The 18,185-nt window shown below is 43.7% G+C and overlaps 1 protein-coding gene across 1 annotated transcript; it reads right to left on the bottom strand.

Moving 5' to 3' along the window:
- Positions 1-1,168: 1,168 nt before the first annotated feature.
- LOC306747560 (ADP-ribosylation factor-like protein 4C) lies at positions 1,169-2,502 on the bottom strand. Its single transcript, XM_079230617.1, has one exon. It carries the CDS (start codon positions 2,484-2,486, stop codon positions 1,908-1,910), a length of 579 nt encoding a protein of 192 aa, XP_079086743.1. The 5' UTR covers positions 2,487-2,502; the 3' UTR covers positions 1,169-1,907.
- Positions 2,503-18,185: the final 15,683 nt, after the last annotated feature.

Genomic DNA, 18,185 nt, shown 5'->3' with positions numbered 1-18,185 from the left:
ACAGCTGACGGCTGCAAGAAGGGAAACCTGTTTCTTAAATCGGTGGGTTGGTTCTGCTATGCTGTTGCCATAGCAACGGGTAGTCCCGAGATTGCAGGGCTCTCTCTCTGTTCTTGTTTTTCGTGGGGAAACCTCTCGGTTCCTCTGAGCCCGTTGTCAGAAAAGAGAAGAAGGCCTCAAACTCACAACGTTCCTCAACGTGAGGGCGAGGAAGGTTTCTGTGATTAACGGGGAATTAAAAAACAATTTATAACCATTTTTGAGTTTTCTTTAACCGTTACTTTTTGGGGAAATATTACACGAGAGGAGAAACGTCTCTGGTTGAACCTGAGACACCTGAAACAGGACGAGAAGCTGTGACGCTGGAAGAGATCAGTAGCCAAAACTATTTCTTCAATAACTCTAATTTATGTGTTTTTATGTGATATCTTAATCTGAAAAAGTAAGTACAGCTGCAACATGCAGGTGAGTATGAGTATAAAGTCAAACAGACTGGAAATGTGTACCTAAACATTTACTTTAGTACAGTATTAAAATACTTAACTATGTCCCGCCCCCTGAGAGGACCAGTCTACTCCACACAATAAAAACAGACTTTCAATCTTGTTAACTAGTAACACAGAACATATATTATACATATCTAAAGCTGAAGCTGAATCTAAATCTAAAGCTGTGGGTTTAAAAGAAAAAAAGGCTTCTTCAAATGTACATATTTCCTGCTTTCCTTCATTTGAACTAAATATATTTGTTTTTGGATTGTTGCTGAGACTAAATAAGACTGAAGTATAGAGCACATATTGTACGTCACACAAAGAAACATGTCCATAAATGATGGAACATACTGGTTGCTGCTGTAAACACTGTTGTGAAGCAGAAAATCCAGCACCGCAATGCAGATCCATAAATTTCACAAACGAGCTCCGGCTTTGCTCTAAATGTTCACTTTACGTGCAGTAGATTGGAACAGAAACGTCTGCTTTGGGGCCTTTCATTAACACCCTGAGCTTCAGACGGCTTTTCTCTCATTTAACCCTTCTGCAAGGCTCTCTGAACTCTGTGACCTTTGACCTTTTCCCCTTTGATCCCCACCTGTGAGCATCTGGGTAAAGCACCAGTGTAACCTGTAGCACGTGAATGAAAAACAGTCACCCCAAATCATGGATTTTAAATCTTTTAATATTCAAAAAATACTTCAATTTTGGCTTCTTAGTACATAAACCACCTGGATCGGCTCCTCTATTAATACAGTGTAGTTCTCTACTGTTTGTTAGGAAATGAAAAGTGCAAAGTAGTGAACACTCTGTCCTCTAGTCCACCGCGCAGAGGAAAGGCTACTTCAATGCTCGCAAAGAAACAGTCAGCATGACATCCAGACTGGAACTACAGATGTCTGTCCTCCGAATAAAAATTAAAAATAAAAGAGCAGGGGCCACAAGTGACCCGAGCCACGTGCAAAATCAAACGTGTGTTCCCACAGCAGACCTCCTGTGGGTGGAAATGAAAGCTACTGTCCCATAACAGTCCTCTGGTTGAGCTACAGCAGAGAGGAGCCTCTTCTTCAGAGTCCAACTGTGTTCAAAGTCCACCACCAAGCAGCAGATAAGCGGGGCCCGCCCGCGTCTCGTCCTCCAATGCTGCAGATCTGAAGAGTCATTTCAAGTTTCTCCTCTATGTTTGTCTTTTTGGTTATTATGTATTCTATATATCCTGCAGTGTGTGCAGAGTGATGCACTCAGCAGGGCTTCACAGCGTCGAACAGCTTTAATCCAAACTGAGGATGTGAAGAAAAAGAAAGGAGAAAGAAAAAAAAACACTGCAAAGTAAACGTGTTTAGGGCAACACTGGCAGAACCCGGATTCCTTACAGTTAACTAGACTACAACACAGTCCGCACAGCATCAGCAGCTGTTACCGCTTCTTCTTCTGTTTGAGGGATTTCCTCCTCTTCAGGATCATCTCGTACAGCTTGTCCATGCCCTCGTGAAGGCCCTCTCCTATGATGGCACACGCAGGCTGGATGTGGTAGGCGGTGGAGGGGCTGAGCTCGTGCAGAGCCAGCTGCTTCTCGATGTCCGCCACCGGGAGAGACTTGGGCAGGTCCTGCTTGTTGGCGATGACCAGCAGCGGCGTGCCCTGGTTCTCCGCGAACTTGGTGACTTTGTGCAGCTCCGTCTTGGCCTCCTCCAGCCGGTCCACGTCCACGGAGTCCACCACGTAGATGATCCCGTCGGTGCAGCGGCTGTAGGACTTCCACAGGGGCCTCAGCTTCTCCTGGCCCCCGACGTCCCAGAAGTGACAGCTGATGCCCTTCGCGGTGCCGTTGCTCAGCCTGATCTTCTCCGTGTTGAAGCCGATGGTGGGCACCGTGTTGACGAACTCGTTGAATTTGAGTCTGTACAGGACCGTGGTCTTCCCGGCGGAGTCCAAGCCCAGCATGACGATGTGCAGCGACTGGAAGGCAGAGATGTTGGAAAAGCTGTTGCCCATTTTGGCGTTTTTGTTGTTGTCTGGATGTTGTTGTTGTTGTTGTTTTTGGGGAGGGAGATAAAAAAAAAAAACAGCTCCGGTGCTCAGATCACGCTCGCGTAAATCCCGTGGGGAGACTGAGGAGGTGCGCAGGCCCCGGTGCGCTCCGGATGACTGGTCGGCTCTGCTGTGGCCCTCAGCAGCAGCAGCAGCAGCGGGGGACGCGGTGCGCCTCGGCAGGACGCAGCGCGCTCATTAGTATTCTCCTCACGCGCTCGCATCCATTCGGTTCCACAGCCAAAGCGGCTCCTCCAGGACAGCGTGGAAGGACACCGGTGATCACACACACACACACACACACACACACACACACACACACACACACACACACACACACACACACACACACACACACACACACACACACACACACGCACAAACACACGCACACACCTTTCCCACCCTCTGTGTCCTCTGATCGCGTCCTCCGCAGGATCACACACACCCTCTGGAAGCTGCGCACGAATAGATGCAGCTCCTTCTGACTGCGCCCTGCTCCTGAGGTGGAGCCGGGCAGCGGGTGCTGGTGGGGATTTAACGTCCACCGGTTCGTGTCGGGAGCTCCTGTCCTGACGACCGCTGCAGCTGCTGTGTGTGTGTGTGTCTGTGTGTGTGTGTGCTGAGAGGCTGACAAAACAAGACCGCAAAACAAGAGGCGGCCCCGCTACGCTCCACCCCGCCGGGACATGTGCCAATGAGGCGGCGCGCGTCCTCACGAGCTGCGATCCAGGCTCCTCGGTGCACACGCACGCGCACTGTTGGTACGAACTTCACGTGCAGCGGGTTTTTTGGGGGGGTTCATAACGTCACATATTGTTGTGAGATCTGCGTCTTGAATGAAATACACTGCGTCAGAAATAGTTCACGCTTCAGGCTCATTTGAGTGTGTTTTTTTTATTGTTTCGGTCACAAAATAATACAAAGATGAAACGTGTATGATTCCAATAAAACATGAAGGAGTTACACCCTCTTTTCCACGTCGTAAATACACTGGTGTGTTATTGTGTGTTCACGGTGATAGTCTGGGAAATTTGACGGGCAACGGCGCCCTCTTGTGGTAGACATGTGCAAGAACACGAAGGATGCACTAACGACAATTTCTGAAACTAGGGCCCTCTTTGTCAAAACAACCAAAACAATAAAAACATATCAATGAAATAAAAAATATCTTACATATCTTGCAAAAGCAAACTCTTCATTCCAAACTATATAAACTCTTATTTGCATACTGATGGATCACATGCAGGATCTCGTTAGGCTGTCTGTAGTATTTTTTAGAGGAGCTCTACATATATTTAATTGTGATTGTATAGTTGACGCACCATACTTGTACCGAAAGGTACTATATGCATTTTTTTATTAATTTGAGTACTTAAGCAGTTCTCTAGGAAGTAGTGTTCAGGGTGTATGTGACTGGGGCTTTTATTGTGAAGGGAAAAGCGGAAAAAGAGGAAGAGGGGAAATATTCTAGTAGTGTGTGTGTGACAACAATTAAAGCATTGTGCTGTTGTTTTATTATTATTATTATTATTATTATTATTATTATTATTATTATTATTATTGTATACAATATCATCATGTAACTGAAGTGAACCTGAACGCATCATCATGTAACTGAAGTGAACCTGAACGCATCATCATGTAACTGAAATTAACCTGAACGCATCATCATGTAACTGAAGTGAACCTGAACGCATCATCATGTAACTGAAATTAACCTGATCGCATCATCATGTAACTGAAGTGAACCTGAACGCATCATCATGTAACTGAAGTGAACCTGAACGCATCATTATGTAACTGAAATGAACCTGAACGCATCATCATGTAACTGAAGTGAACCTTAACGCATCATCATGTAACTGAAGTGAACCTGAACGCATCATCATGTAACTGAAGTGAACCTGAACGCATCATTATGTAACTGAAATGAACCTGAACGCATCATCATGTAACTGAAATGAACCTGAATGCATCATCATGTAACTGAAGTGAACCTGAATGCATCATCATGGAACTGAAGTGAACCTGAACGCATCATCATGTAACTGAAGTGAACCTGAACGCATCATCATGTAACTGAAGTGAACCTGAATGCATCATCATGTAACTAAAGTGAACCTGAACGCATCATCATGTAACTAAAGTGAACCTGAACGCATCATCATGTAACTGAAGTGAACCTGAACGCATCATCATGTAACTGAAGTGAACCTGAACGCATCATCATGTAACTGAAGTGAACCTGAACGCATCATCATGTAACAGTATAAATAAAACTCTTTCTGAGAATAGATCACATTCGAGTGCCACCCCGGAAAAAAACAACCAGAGCGGATACAGGTGAGAGGAGAGTGAACGTGAGCTTGCACACACACATACAGCTCTCTCTTCCACACACACAAAGACACACATACACACACACACACGCACACACACACACACACACACACACACACACACACACACACACACACACATCGCGGTAGACGTAGGAGCCCTCCTCTGACTGCATCCCTTCCCTGAAGCCAGATTCATTTCCAGGGATGTCATTACCGGGGCTCTACTGGAGGATAAACATAAATAAACTCCATTTACCTTGAAATATTATTCAAGATTATTCGATGTTCTCATATTGTTATTGTTGGATATTGCCATCTTTACGAGAGCACAGAGGAGCCATTCACCAACAGGTAGAAACAAATTGAGCCTCCTGCGACTGGCGTCTATTGTCAAGGCCAAACAGTCAACATCTATATCAAATAATATTATTTTATTTGAAATGCATGCAGGTAAATGCCTATGAAGGCGAAGCTGAGGCTAATTGTGTGTCTGGTGATATCCCCCCATGAGCCCAAACTGTACTTAGACCATGATACTGGTTTAGCTGGGAACCACCCCTCTTTTTCCCTCTCAGTTTTTTAAGTCTCTAATCAAAACCAAGTCAGAATGCATATTGTGCCGTTCAGCCTGTCATCTGTTGGACACATTCTGGATCATTCATGAGGCCTGTCATTATGTTTTTGTTGGAATAGCAGCTAGCTTGCAAAAGGGGGAGGACTTCATTGAAAGCGTTCAGAAAGAAGAAAAAAAACATGTTTTGTATTTACTGTAGGCCTGTTAAAAACATCGAAATACAATTATCAAAATATTCAACAACAAAAAATAGTCAATTGTAAAATATCCAAATTATTAAATCATATGCTAAAAAAATGGTGAGTTGATAGATCAAACAGCATGAAAAAGACAAAGAGAGTGTTTCTATCATCAGGATGGCTCCACTGCTGAGGAACATTTGTAGATCTGAAAGCATTGGTTTTGTTCAAAATGTTCAAAATCATGATTTATTCACATTCCCAGGCAGGTTTCCCAGAAGCACCTTCACGCGGGAGTTTTCTAATCTGTTGGAGGTGGTTTGCATCTGTGTGGGCATTCATCTGGTGATCCCTCAGCTTCAGACGCCTGGATGTGTCAACATCCCTCTCCTCTGAAAAAGTGATGTAACCTCTACGCTCTAGTTTACGCTCAGTGTCTGGAGGTATTAAACATTCACACATGAAGTTTTCAAATGAATGATGTTTTGCATGGAAACAGACATGGGCCTTTATTACAGGTGTATGAGTATTGAGTCATGTTGCAGAACAGTATTTTGGTCCGACACCCAGACCCGAATTACCAGGGGGGCACTTTTATATTCATAAAATAATAATTTATTCAATTATGCACAAGCTTCAAAAAGGCAACAACACGAGGCTACTATTTCAAAAAGAAAGGGTATATTTTTTAAATCAGAACGTAGCTCTAGCAGGGCGCTAAATCTCTCAGGCTAATAAGTTGAAGAGCACGACACACACACACACACACACACACACACACATACACACAACAACCAGCGCTGACCATTATTCAGGGGAATAATTGCCGCTGTGAAATGTCATTTCGTAATAAAAGTGTTGCCGGGACGCTGAATCCTTAATGTTGTATTATTTATGAGCGAATAATGGAAGAGGATGAAATAAATGTTGCTGTTGTTCTCAAGGACAAAGAGGAGAACGGAGTTCATGTCAGAACTGAGCTGTTTGCTAATGAAGACTGAAGTCTGATCTGCAGGTTATCGCATCCAGACATCCCTCAAGTGTTTTCTGGAATATTATTTTTTCCTCTAATCCCGACAGAAAGGCCATAGAAAATTGGACTGCAGCAGCCATGAAAGATGAGTGATGAAACTGAGGTCTTTGCCTGTGAAATCACGTCAAATGACTCGAGGGCCCGTGGCGCTCGCGCTTCAATCAGGAAGCCAGATCTCCCTAAAAACTCTGCCGATGACAAATATCGGGAGACGTTAACGGCCTTAACCTCCACCAACAGTCGGGGGGACGGGAGGCTTTCTGAGCAAGGTCACAGGGTCACAAGTCAAAAACACAATGGGCACTTTCAGTTTCGTTCCTCTTGATATTCTGCATACAACTGGTGTAGCGTCTGACAGCTAGAAACAAAGTGAAGAAAATGCAAACTCCACAGAGAAAGGACCAGGAACCCTCAGAGGTCGATGAAAGATGCTGTAGGAGTTATTTGTTTGATGCTAGTATTACGTTATTTTACTCATATTCTTTAATTATTCTAGTTTGCCTAAGTAGATTCGTTTTTTTGATATATTTGGATAGCTTTTTCTTTTGATTGTTTTTAGTGTAGTCTAATTATTTGTAGTTGTTTACTTAGTCTTTAGATTATTTATTGGTTTATTAATTGGGTAATGCTGTGGGCACCTGGACTTTATATATGTAGGAGTAGGCGGGTACAGGACCATGATGCACCTGGGTAGGCCTATGATCTTTTACCAGCTCAGCACGGGAGAGGCAGCATGGGGAGTTTCTTTGTTCTTTTGTTTGCTTGCTTGTTTTGTTAAGTTACAATAAATATCAGAAAAAACAGAATCCCACTGCATTCTTTTATCTGCGGAGTCTACATACAGTGGCTTTTTGATTTATGTTTATTTTCTTTCTTTATGTTTAATCATTGGACAAATGGCCACTACAGATGCTGCATTGCATTTTTTAAATTGTTTTAATTCAGATTGTGGCTTTAACATAAAACATGGCTGCAGAGAAAATGATATATTCTTGGCAAAAGTCTTTGCCTGCATATGAGAATCATCACATTACTTCCATCCTCAGCTGAATGACGTGTCTCTGAACCGCCTGCAGGAGGTTTCTGATGGAGCAGGATGATGGCTGCTGCAGGTGTGCTGCAGGTCCTGTGTTACCTAATAGACCACTGAGCGTCGTCTTAATGGCTCCTTCAGCCGGCTTTAGCGAGATAAAAGCATCGCTCTGCATATCACATGCGCCTCCAACAGCCTGTGTTGGGGTGTAATGGATAGCTGGCAGGACTGGTTCGCTAATGAAAGCATCCGGACTAGAAGCCCTTCAGATAAAAAGAGAGAGTGGTGTGACAGTATCAAAGGGATGGAAAGATGGCCGGAATTCTTCTTTCATGGTTCACATCTCAACTGAAGTGCTTTTGATGAAGGGGGAGTGTTGTTTTTCTGTATGTTTGCAAAGAAGCAGCTACCAGGCACGTCATATTGAATGTGGATGCAATGCTGGAGACGAATCTGATCTCTGAGGAGGAAAAACAATCTACTATTCCCAATGTGTCATCATACAACGGTTCTTTTCTTTTGCTACGTTTTCCTCCAAAAGTCTAGAAACACGTGTCAATTTCCGCTTGTTACATGTACACAGTCTACTTTTGTCTTTACAGGAAACAACTCACTTCGGTTCAATTTGAGTTAAAACAACTATAGAAGGGCTGTTACTTCAGTACGATAGTCACATGACAAATAAATCAATATTGACTTCCTGTTTCACAAGTGGCACAAACCATCTTGTCAATACCTTCTTCTTTTCTTCCACCCATCCACCTCCCCTCATGCAGCTCCTTTATACCACAACACAGACTATGTGGGGTATTTGCAATATTTAGACTTACTCATTCATGAATTTGTGAAAAAGATCCCAATTCATGTCATCAACAAAATTGCTGTCTGTTTGCGCTGTCTGAGAGCGGCCTGCTATTTCACAAGAACCACAGAGGTCGACCTCATGGTGGCAGTAGAGGGGAAGTCAGTGCGCCTGTTGTCTGCAGTAATGTCCCAGATCTCAGCAATTAAGTTGGCAATCAAAATGTTTTTTCAAACAATAAGGGAGATAAAAACCCAGGTGGTAAAAGCACTGATATTATCTTTAATTTAATGTGAGCTACATGCTTTTGATCGCCAAACCCAATTCACAAATGTATTGGGAAAGAATGTTCAGCTGGGGAAGGCGAAGGCGAAGGCGAAGGCGAAGGCTACGCGCTGCTGTTTGGCCTGTTGACCTCTGAACAGGAATGCATCGCCTCTGTGAGGAGAAACGTCCCGTTTAGAAACACAGCCCCAACGGCAGGGAGTCGTGTCTCTGCAGAACCAGGTCAAAGTCGTCGGTGATTGTTTGCAGAGATGGAGACTCGGTGGGCAGCCGCGTGCGCTCAGCAGGGAGCTCCGTTCATTAACACCGTCTGTCGGATGCAAATGAGAAACTGATTGAAGAATTAATAGCTGCAGGTCACAGCAGTGTCTCCGGGAGTCTGGAGGAACAGTCTGCTAACTAGGAGAACTTGTGAATTTACATTTATTTGGTAAAGCATTCATCTTAGCCTTTAAACACAAAGAAGAACAAGTAAGATGCGTGTTATGAGCACGAAAATACTTTAAAAAAGGACAAATTCTTATTGTCGATAAAGACCAAAACCAGCAATGTGTTTGTCTGTCTCTCAATACTTTGACTCCTGAAACAGCTGTTTCACAGTTTTTAATCAAAGAGGAAGAAAAAGTGCATTTTTTAAGGACTATTATTAGTGGTGGATTAATCCCCTTTTGGTGATTAAACGACTCCAGTGAGTGTATTCATGGTAATGATGTAATATATCACCCGGTGCAACTCTTTGATGTGTTTTTAATGGACAACAATGGATTTCTATGACAAAGAGGAAGAAGATATATCAGGCTTTGCTACTAATTCATGGGGCAATTCACCCAGAATGTATAATTATTTGTTTTCTCATTTCTCTTTTGTGTTTCTGGTCTCGAGACCACTAGTGTCTGGACAAAATGTCATGACAATTCCTTCAATAGTTGCTGAGATATTTCAGTATGGAGAAGGAAGCATCAACCACCTGACTCCCAGAAACCACGCTGACATTTAACTGAGATGCAAATCGTTCTCGTTGCAGATTTATAATTTGGCTGAACTGATCCTTTAAGAAGCATCTTATAAAACTGGAGCAGATGAGGAAAACAACGAAGTGGCACGACGCCTTTGAGAGAGGAAACTGCTGTTGTTGTTGTTGTTGTTGTTGTTTTCCTTTGTTGCCCCTCAGCTCTCACATTATTCATCTCCTGCAAGCTGCAGTCAGAGAGATGAAGAGTGAGACGACTGATTTCAAAACATATTCTCTGTTTGTTGCACTTCTGACAGTCATTTGTCTTGATGTCTCTCAGTCATTACCGCTCTCTTTTCTCTCTCTCTCTCACTCACACACACACATACACACAAACACACAAAGGTTGCCGTGGAGATTTGCATGCTGTGCTCCCGAGGTTGCCATGACACCGGGTTTTTTTTTTTTTCACTCGGCGCAGAGTGTTTTGTTGGCGCGGCGGTCGCTCCGCCTCCTCCTCCAGCAGCTCAAATTAATAAAAACAGTTTTGTTTGTGCCTGTTGAACGCGGCGCTGCATGTTTACCGACTCCTGAAATGGACCGTGATGACTGAGATGGAGGAAGAGGAGGATGTGGGCGAGACAGAGAGTGAGCGAGGGGGTGTGATCCAAAGGTGATCTATTATCTGATGATTGGAAAAACAACCCTGAAGTGGATGGGAGCGCCCAGAACAACGCTCAGGACCAACTGAAGGAAGAGAAGCAGCGATGTGCTGAGTTAGAGCTTCGCTTCAGCTGCAAATGGAAAGAAAAATACTGCTTATTGATGTTCAGTCGTGCTGTTTTTACCATAAAACCTTTGCTATGGGTCTCCGTGTTAAAGCTGGCAAGCATTACAAATGGAAAACCTCCCTCTGTGTGTTGGTGTACATTAAAAAGAGCCTGCAGAGGAGACGCATCAACAGATTAATCGTCTGAATCCCATGAAAGTTCGCACCCAGCAAGACATTAGTTCATGTTTTTAAGAAAACACCATGAAGAAACTCTCTCTCTGAGTCTGAGATTCTGTAATATTAGATTATGCTTGTTACTTTAGCGCAGAATGAGCCCGGCTGCTACTCGGACTGAAGGAAAATACAAAAAAATGTAATAGACTCAAGACTTAAATCAACTGTTTGTGGAATCTCTAAACTCTAATGCCACGCTGAGATCGTGGGAGTAAGTTTGATGCAAGAAATCAAGATTGATGGTGAAACGTTCAGTTCTGTTGCTCTCTGTTGATAAAAGGCAGAGTTTTCTTAAGCTGGTCTCCAGTGTAACACTGATGAAACGTCCTTATCTCTGGCAAACCTATCCTCCCTGAAATCAAGTGGGTTTCAAACCGCCGAGGTTTCCTAGGAGACAAACAACCTTTTTGTTGAAGAGAGAAATAGGAGGGGAGGACGGGGCGGCATCTGTTGGACCCCAGTCGCCAGTAAAATGTGATGTATTCTTTGCATCATCCTGGCGCTCTGAAGGCAGGAAATGTACAGTTTCACCTCCAAAGAGCGCTCAACAACCAATCCTGATCAAAACCCCTGGTCTCAGACTCTGTCTGCAGAACATGCAGCTAATCAATGCTCTGTGTATTTCCTCCAGCGCTCCTCCGTCAAGCCTTGTTCGTCAGTGACTTAAATACTAGCGATGCCGTTTAACATTCAGAAAGCATAAATCCAGTCAGAGGGATATAATTTATGCCCGCCGCATTAATTGAAGCAGCCGTAATTATGACTCGCGTCCGTCGGGGGCAAAAGGTGGAAGTGATTTGGTTTGTTACTAAAGCACAAAGTCCACAGAAGGAGGAGGAGGAGGAGGAGGTCGAGGATAGAACGGAGAGGAAGGCATGGAGCCATAGATAGAAGGGGGTGAGGGTCGCAAGCAAAAACAAACATGAGCAACCAGAAGGCCAATCCTCTCCAAAATGTGATGGGCTCACCCTTATGCCACGTTTCAGGACTGTTCAGGCCAATAGCTTTTCCTTCTGGGAAACAGAATATACGCAGGGATGAGGAGTAAAGTGGTAACGGGTGAGCGTGTTGGGGCGGGGAGGGTCAGGTGACTGGGGCGGGGCGGGGCGGGGCGGGGCGGGGGAGTGAGGCGACAGGAGAGGAAGTCAGAAGGCATCTGTTGGGCAAGTAGAGATTGGAAACGAACGTGTTTGAGCAAGAGAGAATGTGGAGAACTGGAGGGAAGGACAGACAGGCTGAATGTGTCCATGTGCATGTATACACACACACACACACACACACACACACTATTTGTACACGCATAAGCGCGTTTGGTCTTCTTGTAGTTATTTAAACGGCGCTACTTTAACACATTTCCCCAAATCGGAAAGGATTTAATAAAAGCACTGCAACCAAAAAACAAAAACAAAAAAATTGTTATGAGTTCAGATACATGTATAATATCACCTGAGCGTGTTGGCCTTCAGCTGCACCTGGGTGTCATGTAAACACGGAGCGGCCTGTGGCCTCTACCTCCATCCATCAACGTCTCTCCTTTTGCTCGGGCTCCTGTTTGCTAGTGCTGCTTATCGCCCCACGGACCCTCACACATGAGTGTGTTCAATGCACACACACACACACACACACACACACACACACAGGCGGGCGGTTTGGGGAGGGGGCTGGCGGTGCTGAGCACACAGAGAGAGTCGGCCTCCCTGCCAGGTTTCGATCTCACTCACCTTTTCATCAGAGAGCCGCTCCGGAGAACAAGCAGACGTTTGTTCGGCTCATGTCAGCAGACATGCAAGCTCCTGCTGCAGGGTGCCGGATCCGCTCTCATTCACCTGCTGGTAATTCATGTGCATTTCCCTAAAATCACCCAGCAGAGAGGTCGACAGCTGCATTTAATGCTCCCAATCAGAGAGAGAGTTTTAGCTTGTTTGCTGCTAATAGAAGACGGTTATACAGATTTATAAAAAGTGAGGAGAAATGCAGAGAGGAAATGTCTTGATTAGAAAATGGTATTTCCGCCTGAGATTTGCAGTACTGATTGTTTCTCCCGTCTCACTTCCACCATTTGAATTAAGCAAAATTGTCTCATTTTATCTCTCTCATCGCCAATTCCCAGATTACAGTTTTAAAAGGTGAAAATAACTTCTTCCAGAAGCTAAAAATGTACGGTTTGTTTGTAAGAGAAAACATCCTGGATTCATTTAAGGTTTACATTACGAAGAGTAGTAAATATAAACAGCAATCTGCCGTTTGGATATTACATTTTCTTCTATAAAAATGGAAATGATGTCGTGAAGATGACGCTTGATACAAAAGTCAGGTGGTAACCAAAGTACGAAGTGTTCATCCTCTGGGGAGCATGCTTGAATGTGATCAGTGGTTGTTGACCAGCTCATGGTAAACAAAGAATACTGGTATTCACACTGGTATTCCCTGAATACGGGGAACAAAGGAGGTACTCAGCAGCAGACAAAAGCAGCCAGTCAGTTCCATGATTTAAACTTGAGTCACAAGGGTCAAAACCAGGAGGCAGTCCAAACCAGACAAACAAATCCATGGAGCAGGCAGGATGCAAAGTCCAAAAGATTAGGCGGAGGTCCAAAACAGGCAGGTTACATGTTTCAGATTCCAGGATTTCAAGCTACAGGTCACATACAGATTACAGCTGTGAGAAAGCTCAGGCATGAGGCACATGCACTCTGACGATCTCTGATGGAAACAGCGCTCTGGGGGCCGGTATATGGAGAGCGGTCGACGAGGGCATGAGGGGGTTGTGGGGCGGATGGGAGTTGCAGGATCTGGAATGAAAGGAGAAAAGTCTGAGGGCGTCTGGTGGAGAGAGAATGACTTCAAATGGGTTCAGAGGATGGAGAAGCAGGATGTCACTACATGAAAAAGTTGCTTACACACTCAGTCCAGTAGTCACCCATCTTTTCGCTCTGTTTTTGGTCTCCACCAATTCCTGAGAGAAATGTCTGTCTCTTAAGCTTCCAAATACTCCACCATGTTCACCATTAGACACTAACAGTGTCTGTTGTCTCCCTATATGAATAATTTCTGTCATATTCATGTAATGTGCTGTAACTCTGTTATGTTGCTCATTCTGGTCACATGACATCTATTGCTTCTGTCCACCCGGGGAGAGGGATCCTCCTCTGTTGCTCTCCTGAAGGCTTCTTCCCTTTTTTTTCCCCTGGGAAAGGTTTTTTACAATTTTTTGGGGGAGTTTTTCCTGATCTGATGTGAGGTCCCGGGACAGGGATGTTACATGTGTACAGATTGTAAAGCCCTCCGAGGCAAACTTGTGATTTTGGGCTATAGAAAATGGACTGAATTGAAGCGGGTGGTGCAAACAGTAAATGTGCTAAAAGCTAAAACCTTCAGCAGAGTTCACTGAAAAGCATTCACAGCATGAACTGCAGCATCGCTGTCTCACCCTCATTGTCATTAACAAGCCATTTGAGCCAGATGGATGAACATGCACAAGTCGACTCTCAGATGAAGTGAATGGAGGCATCTGTGTTGCAGCGTGAAGGATTGTCTGAATGTTATTAGCTGGATTGATCCTTTTGGAGTGTAAAATGTGTTTGTTCTGTCTTTGCCTCCACACTGTATCGGTTCCTCAGTCCCCAACAGCCTGAACGAGTTTGAGATGAGTGTTGAGATGAGGATATTCGCCCAAAACCTCTTCAACTCAACCACCAAAAGATGACGGGAAGAGAGCAGGGGACTAGATTTGTAGAGACAGAATAAAATGGCTCCATTAAGCGTCTCCGCGGCTCTCGGCCTGAGTGGTTCATCTGGACGCTGACCTTTTGCTGGAGCTGCTGACGGCCGCCGCCGTGAAATGACAGCACAATGATAAAAAATGACTTAAATTACACTGAGCTCCCCTTCGGCTGGCAGCGATTTAAAAGCTTTTGCCAGCCTCCGATGTAGTTAAAGTGACGTGTGGCCGCTGTTGTTGACAGAAGGAGCCGTCGCTCTTCATGGAAAAGACAAAACGCCACAATCATCGCGTCAGGAGACGGCCGGGGTTCACTCTTTCACCGCTTTGTGTACGGTCAACTGGGGAGAAAATGGTAGAAAGGTTCAGATAAAAAGGCTCTCTGGACATTGGACTGTCAAATCTGCTATTTATGAATTAGTTTTTACTAAGCTGTCGTTGTCGTATTAGAACATGGGTTTGTTGTTTATTTGAATGTACAATATGTGGTGAAAAGTATGTGGACTTTGTGCTCCTTAGTCCAAACTCTTATAATGCTGCACAATGCTGTGATGTTTCAGGCATATTGTCAACATTTTGTGTTTCCAACATGACAACGTTCCAGTGCTCAAAGCCAGCTGCATAAAGAATCAATACCCCCAGAATTTCCTATAATTTTATGCACAAATGTGCTATAACTACGTGCATAGTTATAGCATGTGACATTGTGCAAACTATTTCAGTGATCCTCAAAGTAGGGTCCGTGAAAAGGCTTTAAATTCATTACTATTTTCATTTCTAAATCTATAATAGTGAGAGAGAAAAAGCAAGAGAACTCATTTAGAAATATATATAAGACGTGCATTAAACATATTTGCGATATGTTCAAAGAGTTATAGATTTGTTGGATTATACCATAATCCAACAAATCTAAAACTCTTTGAACATGCAGATATATTTAATACTTGTTAAACATATAATAGTAGATAATACATATATTACATATATAATATTCACTATATATTATGATATAACTCTTTGAACATGCCAATATGTTTCATACACATCTTATATATGTTTCTAAATTAGCTCTCTTGCTTTTTTTTTTTTTTTTTTTCACGTGACAAAGACTATATGTGTAAAAAAATGAGCTGCGTCAAATTATTCCAAGAGACATACTGTATATGAGGGGATCTCGGTATATTCTCTCGGTCCTCGGCTCAGGATTGTCGTCATGATTTCAGCAAACACTGCCAAATTTGGGCAAATGTACATTGTCTCATTTCAAAGCTAGCTCACAGTTCTCTCTCAGTTTGAACCGCAGCATGCCAACAGTGTGAAGAATGTCAAACGGCCCCATTAAGACTCTTGAATCAACCTTGAAGCTGCTAGGACCTGGACTGGGAAATACTACATTCCAGCAAAACGTTTATTTATTGCCTCTGATGTAAAAACAAGAAGGAAGATAAACATCATGGGTCTCTGGTTTGAGGAAGATGAAAAGCAACTTCTGCGTGGCCTCCCGGCATTTCTGGGGAACTTTGATTTCCTGCTTCATGCTCGGTCACCACAAAAGGGCCAAAATTAGAAATAACATTACGGAAATGGTAAATCTATCATTCAGTGAGCTGTAGCCAGAAACATCGACACTTCATCCTTTCATAAGAACGTTGGGCGACCGATGCAATTTTAGGACAAAGAAACAGGGGAGATTATTAATTTCCAATTTTCCATTCTGACTACAAAGTGAAACCTGTGGGTATGCATAAGGATTAAACGATAATCCACTCCCGGTTTCTGACGACATTCGCAAGTAAAATGTTAAAAATATATATATTTAAACTAAAGCCTTGAGCCAAATGAGCAGAAGGATACATCTGAGGGAGGCAACACCCCGGACATGTTGGACATGACAATGAAAAGTCAAATTATTGAATGATCCTCCCCGAGTCCCCTCTTTGTACAGATTATCCCTGGATTTTAGGAGCCGAGTACGGAGCCGTGTGCTGTTCTGTGAGCCCCGTCGCCCGGGGGGAGCTCATTACCAGCACTCCTGGCTGGGATTTGAAGCATGTCGGCCCATACTCTGCTGTATTTAATTCCATTCCTTCTGGTTCTTTTTTCCTTCTCCATTAATCTGTGTATTTAATTAAAGTCTGCTTGCTTTGACGGCACCGAGAGCGAGAGGCAGGAAAAGGACAGAGAGGAATGGGAGGAGAAGACGGGCCTCGCGGTTATAGACTGTTTTATGTAGAAGTGAGCGAGTCTGATTGAGACGCCGTGTCTGTCACATGGTCGGTGACCCAATATCTTCTTCTTCATCCCGTCGAGACACGGATAAGATGTCCAGCATGTAGTGCCACCAAAACCTTTTTAGCCAAGCTCTCTGTGTGGTCATGTAACTAATGCACGATGATAAAAACACCAGACTTTCACCCAGGAGACCGCTGTTTGTGTCTCAATCATCACTTATGACCCACGAGGAGTGTGTGGCGGTGTCTGTGTCTGACCTCTGACCTGAGATCTGTGAGGTGTGGATGTTTTTACATGAGCCTCAGAACACAACCGCTGCAAAACAATCAGAAAGTCATGGTTTATTCTTCTGATTCATAACCCGTCGAGCAGAAACTAACACGCAATTGTTGGATATTCCTAAGGAAACGGTTCATTTCTCCAAAGATATACGTGACATTTTCTCGGGGACTGTTGGACGGATTGCCACGACATTTTGTACAAACATTCATCCCCAGAGGAGGAAGACAAAAAAATGTCTCCATATTGTAACTCCAGATTCAATAAGTAGAGGTGTGGCCTCTCAGAGCTGTTGCTATAGCGTACTGCTAACTCTCCTCTTTTAGACTCACATGTCTGAATGCTGCTAAGGAGTTACAGTCATTTATTTATAGTTTAGTCCTTCATAGTCTTAATAGTTCCTAATTTATGTTGTCTATATGTTATATGTTTTTTTTTACTTTTAAAATTTTTTTTGCACTTTATTATTATTATTATTATTACTATTGCACAATTCACTATATGTTGGACAGAAGAGAAACATGCTTTCGATCTTCTGCATGTTTGCACATTGCACAAAATTGATAATAAAGCTGACTTTGACTTTTGACTTTGACCGTTGCTTTTCCTCCAGCATCCAGCTGTATTCCTACATCAGCCTCAGAACTAACATGCAGAATCCTGGTATGTAAACATTAAAGCTGCTTTAACACAGGAAAACCTCCGGTTGTGTTCATTTCTTCCCATCGACAAAGTTACGTCTCTTCTTGGATCGGCGTGAAACATCATCGCAAAGGATGAACCACTGTGCTGACTAGTTAAGTGCGACAACCAAAGTGCATTTCAGTAAGAGACAACCACTCACAGAGCTTGAAACATCTTTTTCATCCCTCCAACACTTTCTGCATGAAAGTATCACGAGGACGCTGGCGTGCTCGTCTGCTTTTGTTGTTTTTTTTTGCCGTCAAGAACCGGATTATTTCTACCAGCAGGAAAGCCCCGCCGCTGGTTAATAGAACCCGTAAACCGAGCTTCAATTTGAAATGTTAAGATTATTTTTGAAGCTGCAGCAGTTTTCAAACATAAGAAATGATGAGGGCGGCAAGGAGATAAGCGGGCGTGCTGCTGGAGGTCATCAGGACTTCTCTGATGCAGAAGCCTCTTTTTCCATTATCTTCCTCCTTCGGTTTTTTCTCGCCTCCCTGTTTTGACCTGGCTCCGTCTGCGTCCCGAGGCCGGCCTC

This window comes from Taurulus bubalis (assembly GCF_910589615.1).
Source record: "Taurulus bubalis genome assembly, chromosome: 15".
Taxonomy (NCBI): domain Eukaryota; kingdom Metazoa; phylum Chordata; class Actinopteri; order Perciformes; family Cottidae; genus Taurulus; species Taurulus bubalis.
This window is presented reverse-complemented; position numbering and strand designations above follow the sequence as displayed.

Bases quoted from the DNA above. Each gene is read 5' to 3' on its own strand.
- LOC306747560 (XM_079230617.1), bottom strand. From the start codon at position 2,486: ATGGGCAACAGCTTTTCCAACATCTCTGCCTTCCAGTCGCTGCACATC.